Genomic DNA, 12,182 nt, shown 5'->3' on the forward strand with positions numbered 1-12,182 from the left:
GATGACAAAAGTTTAGTTAACTGTAAATGAAACCAAGAGGAACTCCACAAAGCTCCACCTTCAAACCTCAAGATGAACACAAGAGGAAGCAAAAGCTAACCAACACTGTGTATATTGAATCAGCTCCTTCTAAAGCAATATAGTAATACATGAAAAATGTAACACTACAAAACAGCTGAAAGTTTATGATTATATTATAAAGTATTTTACAAGGATCAGCAGCATAGTAAGATCCAACGTGTGCATGGAGGTCCCTGACGATCCAAGTTTTTTTGTTTTGTTTTAGGCAGTTTGACCCAACTCTTAAGTTCAAATAGCATCAGTGACGTTTTTTTTCGTCAAAATTTGCATTCATTGTCTCTCACATGCTCGACAAAAACTTTCCACAGACCAAATAGTTTGTGCATTTCCCAGAGGAAATTATTGTGACTGCCTGTTACAGAACAGGATGTGTCTGTTTTGTATTGATTTAATAATTTGCATCAGTGGAAAGGATGTCAACTGTGTCAAAATGCCTGCATACTGAATGAGCTTATGCAAGAGTTCAATCTAATTTAACTGTGAAAAATAGTGACTTGAGGCTTGACTGCCCAAAGACTTGACAGCAAAAACATTCAAGTCTCAATATTTGATTATTGGGCCTAAGCACTGAAAAAAAAGCCTTGTCTCAGCTATAGAAAAAAAACAACTTTTCACAGACAATATGAACAAGAGGAATGAATACATAACCTTTTCAATGTACAAACAAGTACACACGCAAGTGTGCACACACGCAAAGCTGTAAATTGTGGTAGCCAATATTTCTCTCTAAACAGGCGGTTTGCTCTTTGGTTCTTGTATCTTGTACTAGTCCGGCAGCAGGAAACCACAATTAAGTTCATATATGTATAGCAAAGTAGGTTTTAATGACTGTTTACTGAGTTCTGCCGTTTGAGAGGCTGCAGTTTGAGGGTTTTCACTTTCATAGATGAGCTAACCTTTTGTTTGCCAGTGCCTGTCAATACACTCCTGAAGCTTTGCTAGTATTGCTTGGTAGGATTGCTATGAAGCTAAATGTGTACGAGGTCTATAGAGTCTCTCTTCAAACCACAAATTCCGGATCAGAAATCTATGACAGAAATGTATGCAGCCCAAACAAGGAAGAAACCTTAAGGTCCTCAAAGTTTCCATTTGACTTTTTCATTCAATACATACATCTAATGGCTGCAGTGGTTATATAGGTAATCATATCAATTCAAAATGTATATAAAGCTAGTGATTTATTGCAAAATGGCCAATGTAAAATACACAATACTAACTCAATATTAGGGAATACTCCTATTCATTAAAACTAAATTAATCAATTGTTAAAATAGTATTTTCTGGAACCTTTTTCACTAGATCATATCTTTATTTTCAAAAGTATTTTTACTTCATGGTCACTTAGGAGTAAACGTTTAAGGAGTTAAGCCCAATATTCTCATCTCAATGGCTAAAATAGTGACAAGAAATAACCAAATATGAAATGCTTTAATAAAGTCATCTTTACTATCACTGCATTAATCAGGCTTCATACTCCATGTTATTAGAATCCTCTCATATAACAGTATTTACCTTAAACTATGAATTGATCAGACTGTCTAATACCACAGATTTCATTAGGATTTCTATCATGGGAAGTAGCTCGTCTGTTAAAGGGGTCAATAATATCCCCCATATGCCACTAGGTGGTACACTATTATTGAATGGCCACATACGCACACTGAGCACCTAAAGGCACTGGGAGCCTCAGAATAGTGGATTTCACCTCAAGTCTTAATTTAATTAAAGGAAAACAAGTGGCAGCAAAATAATGCAATAGTTTTATTAATAACAAAAACATAATTCTGACATTGTGATGCGTAACATGTTCATTCAGTCAATCTACTTTCTGGACAATTATTCTCTATAGGGCAGCTTGTATTCCTTTTAAGGGGCTGTACTCAACATTCAGAACATTAATATAGCAGCAAACAAATATTTTCCTTTTTTTTCTTCTAAAAAAGGTAGTAATGGCGTCCTGAGCATCCTTAGTAATGGCGTGAAGTCACACTCCCTCTGTGTGTTGTAATTCAAGCTCCTCTGTTCTTTGTTTTGACAGCCGGTCCGGCGGCGTGTGCATGCCAGTGCCTCGTGCAGAGGGCTGTGACAGAGCGTCATTATTTGACGTGTTGGATTTAAGCCGTGTGGAGACAATCCCAGACCACTTTTTTTTTTTTTTTTTTTTTACTTTTACAAGTACAGCACCTTAAAATACAAATACAACTGATCCAAAAACAAGTTTGCAAACACTAATTTAAAAAGGGGCCAGTGATACAGACTTACATGGGATTTTGACTGGTCATGACAGTTGGTCAAAACCACATTTATCTAAAATGTAATACATTTAAACTTTAATGTCAAAGAAACATTTTCCTTAAATACTAGTGGTAAACAGCTCATCATTCATAATGAATACATTTACTTCTAACACTTAAGTACATGTTGCTGCCAAAAACTGAGCTTTTACTTAGTCAGTTCACCCAAATTAAGAAAAAATATTTCCTCACTTCTCTCTAGTGGCATCTAGCCATGCTGACAATGTTGGTTTGATTGGTTTAAGAATCAGAAATACTTTAATAATCCCAGGGGGAAATTTTTGTTACAACTCCAGATATGTAAACAACATATACAAACAACATAACATTATCCAGACTAACATATATATTAAAAACAAATAACCGTAAATAATATATAAAAGATCAAAAGTTTTGAGATTATGTTGAAAGAAATAGTCCCTATATAAAGTGTAAACTGTTTTCTGTGGTTTATTCAGACTAACAAGAATGGTTTCTGGAAAGTAGCAGTAGTAGAAAATGTTGCAGTTAATTTTAATGGATAAATTAATTTTAAAATGCTTTACCACAAACGAAATCCTATTCACACAGAGGCTATAACCTGTGTCATGTAGTCACATAGGCATTGCTTCATTTCAAAAGGGGCTCCCAATTTTACACATTAAGATCAGTGGACTACCACTCAGCCTTTGTTCTGTGGCTCTGGACTCTGAAAAAAATAATCTGACATTAAGTTTAAGACTTCAATTTTTGACAGAATGCCTGTTTTATGAATTGCTGTTTGAAAGACATGGGTGTTTATCAGGTGGGAAGGGTCTAATGAAAAATGCTATTGAGTTACATTGTGGAAAATGTAGGATTCAATGTTTGTAGACGCTGAACTTTATGGAAGTAAAATACCCATTTAACGGGCCACAAGCCCAAAAGGCCACTGCACTAGATACCACATAGGAAAAGTGATAATTTCTCATTAAGGTGAGCTGACCCTTTAAAAACACACACAAAGTTTTTGCTCCTTTTAATAGCTACAAATGCTCTTCCATCTCTTTCACACAACACTTATACAATGGTCTTCAATTATCTAATAGATTTTGACAACATACTTTAAAAAAAATTGTTTGTGTAATACAAGGCCTAACATCCAGTTGTACAGGACAGACCCACACTATAATAAACATTGGGTACTTACTGGGTTTAACTGACCTTTCATGCCAGCTGAGTGGGTTTTAAGGCTGATATGGATGGGCTACAGACAAAAACAAAATACAAAGAAGTAAGTGATATGTGCAGAGGAAAAACTTGTACCACACTAAATACCTACAAGAACTTCTTGCCACCATGTCTTTTGATCCATGTGTGCACTAAAAACTTAAATTTGTGCACCTGCTGTCAACCTCTGCACGAAGTCAGATTTAATCTCAAAGATTGCTCTGTACAAAAACCTCAAACACAGGATCATTGCAAATGTCACTGGCTGATGATTATGAAAAAACATTTAGAATAGAAAGGCTGGACAAAACAAAAACCCAGCAATACAAACTAGCACTGGAGTAAATGCCAATCTAGCGAAGCAGTTTCTCTTGAGACCATCTGAGGTGTTGATTTATTTTAAGGACAGTTTTAGAAATATTTTGTTGTTGGGTATCCTTTAATGCAGGTGAGGGTCTCCTAGTGGCCACTGTTCCTTCTTGCAGTTTTTCTTCTGTTTGTATTATGTCATAAGATCCTTTTGCAGGACTGGATGAACGCAATTCAGGAAATTGCTGCTGTATATCACAACTACAGACGCAACATCATTTACCATTTAGCCATTTGCATCAGCATCGGACAACCACCATTGGAGTTTTTTCATCATTAGTAATTCAAAATGAGATAAACCAATGAACCTTATAACCACTAAATTGCTTATCAGTTGCAAACACTATGTAGAAAAGTAAAAATAAATAAATCACTTGTAAACCTTGTACTTTGAAAGGTTGGAAAGGCTTAATCAACCGTTTTGATCTGAAAAACTGAGCTTCACAAAATTAGTATTCAACACAGAGCTAGTGTGTATTGTTGGGTTTGTTGATTTGCTTGCCCCCTGTAGTACATTATGGGGACATGACTCGAGTGAAACACTAACATTAAAGCAGTCATGCATGTTTGAGTTCTGGAATGTATGTACAGACAAAAATAAAAATAAAAAGTCAATGAATCAGGAATTAAATTTAGTTTTTCTTTCATATTTGTGCAAATGTACTATATCTACAAATATTATTTAATCTGCAGTTATTTCCATTATTATTATTATTATGGGGTAACATGCAGTATTCAGAACCGGAAGTTGGCCAACATCTTAGTTTTAGGCTGGTGGTACACGAGATTTGAGCACTAAATCTTTCCATTTCTTAACTAACTGAAATGCATTTTCATTTGTCTTTTATAAAGACAATGTAAGATGGCCTCAACAAAATAAATAAATAAATAGATGGTGGCAAACTTGGTTTTTAAATACCTGATTAAGTCCTGTAGTTAAACATAGCCATAAGAACAGAACACCAGTACAAACCTTCATCACTCACCTCCACGCACGTCAGGACAAACCAGCATTGGATTTCAAGATGAATTTTATTACAACAGATTCATAAAACATTACAAAGGATGCATACAGGTACCCTTTTGACCAGGAAATATTAAAAACAAACCTGAAATAAGGATAAAGCTAGAGACTGATGAGTCGTGAATTTTAACACTACTGAGTTGGAATCATCTTCATCACTGAGACCCTCACCAACCAAGGTTGGGGACGCAAGTCCAACAGCACCTAAGCATGCTGTGAGGGCCTCAATCAATCTACCAAAAAAATAAAATAAAACAAAAATAAAAAAGAATCAAATGTTTACAAGAGAAACTTGCCTTTGTAATGAGTTGGTACGTTCATGTAACTCCAGCAGCTTCAAAAGAAATATGAATCATTTTAACCCACTTCACTTCTATAAACCTGAGTGAAACCTATAGGGGAAAAATATATCCTCACATGTAATCAAATGACAACAAATAGCTTTCAGGAACTTGTGTGGTGGTTGGCTGTTTTCCAATAAAGATGTTACATTAAATGTCCGTGTGTTCTAACAAATAATGTTTGTCTTCACCACCACTGGTCTTACTGCTCTTTGCTTGCAGCTAGGTTTGAAAAAGCACAAGGATGAGAGAAAGGTGTTAACCTCAAACCTAATGTGGTGGCTGCTTTGCTGCTTCAGTAGCGTCCAGCCGGAGACATGGCGGGCGGCCTCATGCCCATGGGAGGGCCTCCCTGGTAAGAGGGCACCATAGGAGGACCCTGCCCATATGGAGGCATCCCTCCAGGCATGTAACTTGGCATGCCCTGAGGAGGAGCACCATACTGACCTGCAGGGAGAACACAGGGAGAGCAGAATGTGTTAATGCTGAAATTCTAGCAGATTAAACAGATGTCAATTAAACTGTAGTTTATATAAATTAATTCTTTACCTTTCTATTTAAAATCAAATAACTGAAGAGCAACTTAACACCCATTTTTAGCTTGAACTTGCCCTCATCAAATATCCAAAAAAGTGCATTAAATGTATACTAAAAGCTACTTCATTACAGACTTAATATGGCATAAAATATATATATTCTATGAAGGAGTACCATGGTTTGAAAACGTTTGGAAGCCACTGATCTAGAGGAAAGAAATTACTGAACTAAAAGCTGAACGCCCAGTACAATGAAAGTGTAGACCGAGGCCCCAAATAATTGATAATACAATAAAGATAGTGATAATAAAATGACGTGGGTATTTTACACTGATTTCCTAACAAGCATTTCCTTACCATGCATGGGGTGCCTCATGCCAGGCTGCTGTGGTGGCATGCCTTGCTGTGGGGGCATTATGCTGCCCACAGGCGCCACTGGGGGAGCAGCCACGTGGGCCTGACCCGGCCTAGGTGTAAGACGCTGGTAACGGGGCAAGAGGGCCCTCATCTCTTCCTGTTGGCAGGGACAAACGATTCAGACTAAAGAAACCATATTATGCCCCTTACAGTACAAAGATAAACACTCACAACAATGACGAGGAATTGGGTACCAATGTTGGCGTGCCCTGATTTCACACTGAGGATATTAAAGTTCAGAATGATCCTTCAACATAACCACAAAAGAGAAACTACTACGTAAGAGTGAGGATATAAATGCTTGGCAGGTATCCCAAAAATGTACTTTACGATTTATGATATTAATGTTCAGAAACATGCTGATGGTAAAGTTTTGCACCAACCCATTCATCAACAGATGTACTATTATGCGTATCAGTCATTACTTACTGTGAAAAGGGCAAAATAGAAAGCTCAAGCAACTTACCAGTGAGATATCCTCATCAGGATGGATCAACTTACTAGTTGCACTCGTGGTGGTGAGGGTGGCAGGCTTGGTGGGCACTGTGGCTGGGGGTTTGGCCACAGTGCTGCTAGAGGGGTTAGAAGAAGAAGTGGAAGAGCAAGAAGAGACAGAGGGCTGGGTGTAGGCAGGGAATGTTGCTTTGGGAGGGTCAGAGGAGGCGGCTGTACTGTGGGAGATTGAAGCTGGGGCTCCTGAAGTGCTCTGCTGGGCCTGTACAAAGACACAATACAGGTAACTGACTGCTAGTCCACTGCTGCTTTCTTACAAAGATGCAAAACACAAAAGTCCTCAATGGATTATACCTTTGTGACATTTTGTAACACATTACACTTAGAAATATAACCCCCCCTCCCCAAACATTCAATTTAAGGTTTGCCTTTTTTAAACACTCAAAGTTGCATTTTTATTCATGATTTGGTCACTCTGAGTCTAGTTAAGTAGTATTCGGATTTCACTTTAAAACTGTGGAAATATATTTGACATGTTGACTTAATTTAAGGAACAAAACAATTAAACCATTTACTGTCAACTGGTGAGCAAATTTAGCATGAAATGAGGTAAATCCTTTGTATGCAGAACAGTAAATTAATCACTGGGTAAAACACAAATCCTGAGATACAAGTATAACCAATCGACAGACATTTTCAATTCAGATTGTGGGGGAAAAGAACTGACCGTGTGTTAAGCACTGCTGCAGCTTAAGCCGCCTACACATAAGCGATTTGCTCTCTGCGCACTGCTAGGTAGGGCGCAGAGCGAAGCGCAGCGCAGGTATTCGTCATCAAGGGTGGCAAGGAAGCCATTTCCCGTTGCTAGGTAAGGACATGATGTAATATCATTGGTTGCACTTTCGAAAGGTCAGCGGCAACTAGGTAATTAATATAATTTGAACTTTGAGCGCAGTGCGAAGCGGCAAATCCGAGCGGTGCGCGACGCCAGGGGTAGTTGGAAATCAATGGAACGGCCGGCGCAAAGATGTTCTTTAGCATGATGAGTCGTTATTGCAGAATTCATGCTTCAGAGGTTATGAGGGGTGAATGATGCAAAATAAGACCCATGTCAATCCACTGTTATGCCTCATTCTGTGCTAATTAATTAAAGCACATGCACAGTAATAAAGCACACAGACAAGTATGTCAGTTGTTATTGGGGATAATTATCCTCTGACACCAACATTGTAGCCTATGTGCTCGTTTTGATGAACAAGGCAAATATTGCTAGTAATTAGCCTAGTTTACAACTTGAGAATTTACAGGCAGTTAATAAATAAGCAACATGCAGCTGCCACAGCCCAAGTCAAAGTCCTGTCTGTGAGCCTACTTGTGGCGTGTTAGGAAAGGGAGGCTGAGAGGAGGCAGACTGAAGGTCTGCAGGCGGAGAGGAAACAGCTGATGTGCTGCTGTGAACACCAGCGCCCATCTGCAGCATTGTGAGAAGGAGATCACAGTATTGACATTTAACATGTCCACATACTTAATCCAAATTCAATGAGAACAAAATATACTACATAATAGTGAAATTGATTTAAAAAAAATGAAATGGGGTGAGAAAGAGGAAAAAGGGCACCAGCTGACTAAAAAAATAAGAAAATAAACAATATTTCAGAGCATTGTGTTCATAAGAAAGCCTAGAAAGATTAACATTAAACGCCAACAACTATCTACCTTGAATAGGACAGATATACAGAAACATCTGCACTCTCTGAAAAGTCTGTGTGAGTGTGTTTGGAGGGGGGGTGCCCACCTGTGCTGCACTGGGGAAGAGAGGTTTGGTGACGGCGGGCTGAGCCACTGGTACTGCTGGTCGACTGGGTAACGCTCCTGCTGCGGCGGATGGGGCCATATGGGGCATGCCTGGCCTTGGAGCCATGTGAGGTGGCATTCCTAAACAATTACCCAAAGAGGTCACTTACATTTTATGCACAATTACATAGAAAATATAAATAATAGGGGTGTGCAAAAAAAAGTTGTTTTTTACATATTCAGCTACACCTGCCTAACAATCTATAAAAGTAAGCAACCGCAGTTATACTTTGAGCTATTGTTACGATCTAAGAATGAAATGAATAGGGTTATCTTAGCAACATGGGCATAAACTTTATACATGTAAGATTTTAGTGGTGTGATCATATTCTTAGATCATAATTTGTTGGAAACCATACATTTAACAGACAATACCATTGGAAAATGTCAAAATGAAAATCACTGACAAACCATTACTTACTCCATTTATATGTGGAATGGATTTTAAATATCTTTTGTACCCCTAAGCGAAAATACCACTACAACTCACCGTGGGGCATACCGGGCATCCCTGGCATCATGGGAGGCATCATTCCACCCATTGGCATCATGCTGCAATAGATATTAAGATAATGATGATTTGGTGCTATAATTATAGTAAAATTACATCTTATTTATTCCCCAAAACAAATAAGTTGTTGTATGGGCATATAATCAATAAAGAATCAAACCGAAAATAGCACTAAATCTGAAATAGTATCATTAAACATCAATGAGAGATCCCTTACCCTGGTGGCATGCCGTGCATGGCAGGGGGCATGCCGTGCATCATGGGAGGAACGCCCGGCATCATGGGAGGCATTCCTGTAACAATGAGTCAGAGGGCATGTTCTGTTAACTAACAACTCAAAACTACATCACTTCAAACAAGCAGCACTACATTGTTACGCATTTTAAACTCTAAACTCAAAGTTTAGGGCTTGAGACTTGCAAAACCTCGACTTGGTCCTGTAATTAGGTGGTTGAGTTGTTGGACACGTCGATCTTTTTATTTCTGAGCTAGAATTTATATTTATTTATAACAATCAAAACAGTCAAATGTAAGCATCTCGCACTAATACCTACATTACTTGTTTTGTCGTCATCACATCTCTGTATTTCGTACATCTGTTTGATTGTTTTAGCCCTCGTTTGTGTTTCCAACGTATATGTTGTACTTAAGGATACAGCAATAAACGACCCACAACTCTTATTAAACAGTGTAAAACATGCCACAATTTGACACAAACAATTTATAACACTAATTGTACATTTATAAGTTTACACCGAATGGCCGGCTAGGTAACGTTACAGCTGCTAGCTAGCCAGGTAGCATAACAGTCCTAACAGCTGGGAGAGCAAAAGGCTCTGTCCCTATTGCACAGTCAAGGACAGAAAAGAGATGGAGGATGAAGAAACAGACACTGGAGATGCGTCAACTTGTGCCAAAGTGACGAGCTGTATGTCGTTTAAGTTTTTTTGGTGTCAAAGCAAGCGGAGTAGGGACACAATGAAGACAATCCACCTCTGCAAGAACATGGTCACGCTACAGACAGTTGAGAAAAACAAGTTGACAACCATGCTTAAAACACTGGATTCTTCACTTTACCCAGTAGTTAGAAAGCAAAACAACTGAACTTTATTTGGGTCTTGAGACGTGGACAAACAGACCTACACTGTACATTTATTACCACTTGAAAACTTTCACGCTAATTTCTTCTCTGTTCTGATTGACAACACTGAGCGCATCCACTGCCACTATCACTCGCTCGACCCCACACTTGCACTAAGCTATTCCTTTAAGGAGCTATGCTACTCGCATAACACAACGGTAGCCTGCCAGAACTTCCTGTAATTTGTCCTCAAGTCCGAACCATCCAAAAAATGTTTTTGCACTAGAAACGAAGCCGACCGTGGTTCAATTTCCTCCAGACCGAGAGGAACTCTTTTCATCGGACCAAGATGCGGCTGTTTGGTCAGTGGGAAGTTTTCACACTTGCAATTTTGGTTCAGATCAAACTGAAAATGTAGGTATGAGGGCCCTAACTCAACATCTTATTATTTTGTCAAGTTGAGTCAGTGCTGATTCCCCGCTTCTGCTTTTTATTTTTAAGAGATCCTTGCCTTGATATCCTCCAGGGTGCATCCCAGGTGCACCAGCCACAGGAGGCATCCCAAGCTGGGCCATGGGAGCAGCATAGCCGGCCTGGGGCTGGACAGCAGAAACCTGCTGAACGGATGGTCCTGCTTCATCATCATCGTCGTCGTCCTCATCCGAATCATCCTGATTGTTAGACTTCTTCTTTTGACTCTCTGCAAACAGAAAGGTAAATCATGCCAAATACACAAAACCATTACAAAATTGAGGAAAACATTTAAATTTCATTATCTGGGTTTTTACTTAAAATTGGCAAAAAAAGTACATGAAAGTGTACAAACCTTGTGATTTCTGTTCTAACGTTCGTCTTCTTTCCTGCATGTCTTTCTCCGGAATACCCTCCATACCATAGATCTCCAGCTCAATGTCTGTTCTTCCAGGAATTGCATTAGGTACACTGTCAATCGTCTCTTTGTGTACCTGAAACGCGTGCAAAGGGAGTCAGTTCATACCGTCATAACAAGCACAGCGCATCCATTGCCCAACAACTATGACAAAGACACTTGAACTCACGAATCTAACTAAGATAAATGACAAAGAAAAAGGCACCAACCTGCATGCAATGGATAGCCAAGCCTGGGCCTGTGTACAACTTCTTATGGCAAATATGGCATTTAAAATGCTTTGCCTTCTGATGCTGAATGAGGATCTTTTCATCATCAAAGTCTCGATTACAGTACCTTGAGTAAAAAGTTAAGAATTATGTCGCATCAGGAAACATCAGCAAAACACCAAAAATACACTAGGCAACAACCAAGTTCACTAAGCCAAATGTAAGTCTTAAAAATAACGCAAATGCCTAAAACTCTCGTGCTCTTAATCCTCACGTATGATCAATAACCGGGCAGCGCAACTTTTAACGTTAAGGTTACCAACAACTCAGAAAAACAAGGTTGCAGATTAATCAGCGTTGAAGCTTGAATCATAACGTTACCTGAAACATAAATGCTTGGCTAACAGGTTAACGTTAGCTAACATTTACGATAGGCTACCTTCCTCTTGGCAATACCATGAACTCAACGCAATCGACTAACATTAACGTTACTGTGTAAAAGTACTCGACGCCAAATATTTCATGGTTATTAATTATAGATTGGATTACAATCAAACCTTAAAACGATTAGCCTCCAATGGACAAATAGTTAAGCTAACGTTATTTTACAAGCCGATAAACCCTCCGAGAAGCTAGCTTAGGCCTTCCTTTTGTCAAGCTAGCTAACGTTCAACCTCTGGTATCTCTACGTTGGTGTTTCGTCATCCAGTCAAAAGGATACCAGCACCATGGCTTCATCTGCTTCTTCTTCTTTCGTCCCATTTTTTTATGAACGCTGAAAAATAGGTCTTACAATGTTAAATACTAGTCTTATTATCTGTTTGACAACAGCATGCTGTAGTCCCGTAATGACGCCGAAAATGGCGCTTTGCTGGAGGAAGTTGTGGTGGAGAGACTGCAGTCTCGCGATGACAGCAAATAGGCGCACGTCATAG

The 12,182-nt window shown here is 38.9% G+C and overlaps 1 protein-coding gene across 2 annotated transcripts; it reads right to left on the minus strand.

The window, feature by feature from the left end:
- Window positions 1-4,945: 4,945 nt before the first annotated feature.
- On the minus strand, window positions 4,946-12,159 carry znf207b (zinc finger protein 207, b). Of its 2 annotated transcripts, XM_028602648.1 has the most exons (11): window positions 11,969-12,159; window positions 11,248-11,374; window positions 10,976-11,114; window positions 10,661-10,849; window positions 9,286-9,361; window positions 9,048-9,109; window positions 8,499-8,638; window positions 8,076-8,174; window positions 6,717-6,965; window positions 6,191-6,347; window positions 4,946-5,744 (listed from the first exon to the last, which is right to left on the minus strand). In XM_028602648.1, the coding sequence occupies exons 1-11, from the start codon at window positions 12,007-12,009 to the stop codon at window positions 5,593-5,595; spliced, it is 1,431 nt and encodes a 476-aa protein (XP_028458449.1). In that variant the 5' UTR covers window positions 12,010-12,159; the 3' UTR covers window positions 4,946-5,592. The 2 variants fall into 2 exon arrangements, with proteins under 2 accessions (XP_028458449.1, XP_028458448.1); XM_028602647.1 differs by lacking the exon at window positions 8,076-8,174 and having other exon boundaries at window positions 11,969-12,158.
- Between the last annotated feature and the right edge of the window lie 23 nt (window positions 12,160-12,182).

This window comes from Perca flavescens, chromosome 2, assembly GCF_004354835.1.
Source record: "Perca flavescens isolate YP-PL-M2 chromosome 2, PFLA_1.0, whole genome shotgun sequence".
NCBI classification, from domain to species: Eukaryota; Metazoa; Chordata; class Actinopteri; order Perciformes; family Percidae; genus Perca; species Perca flavescens.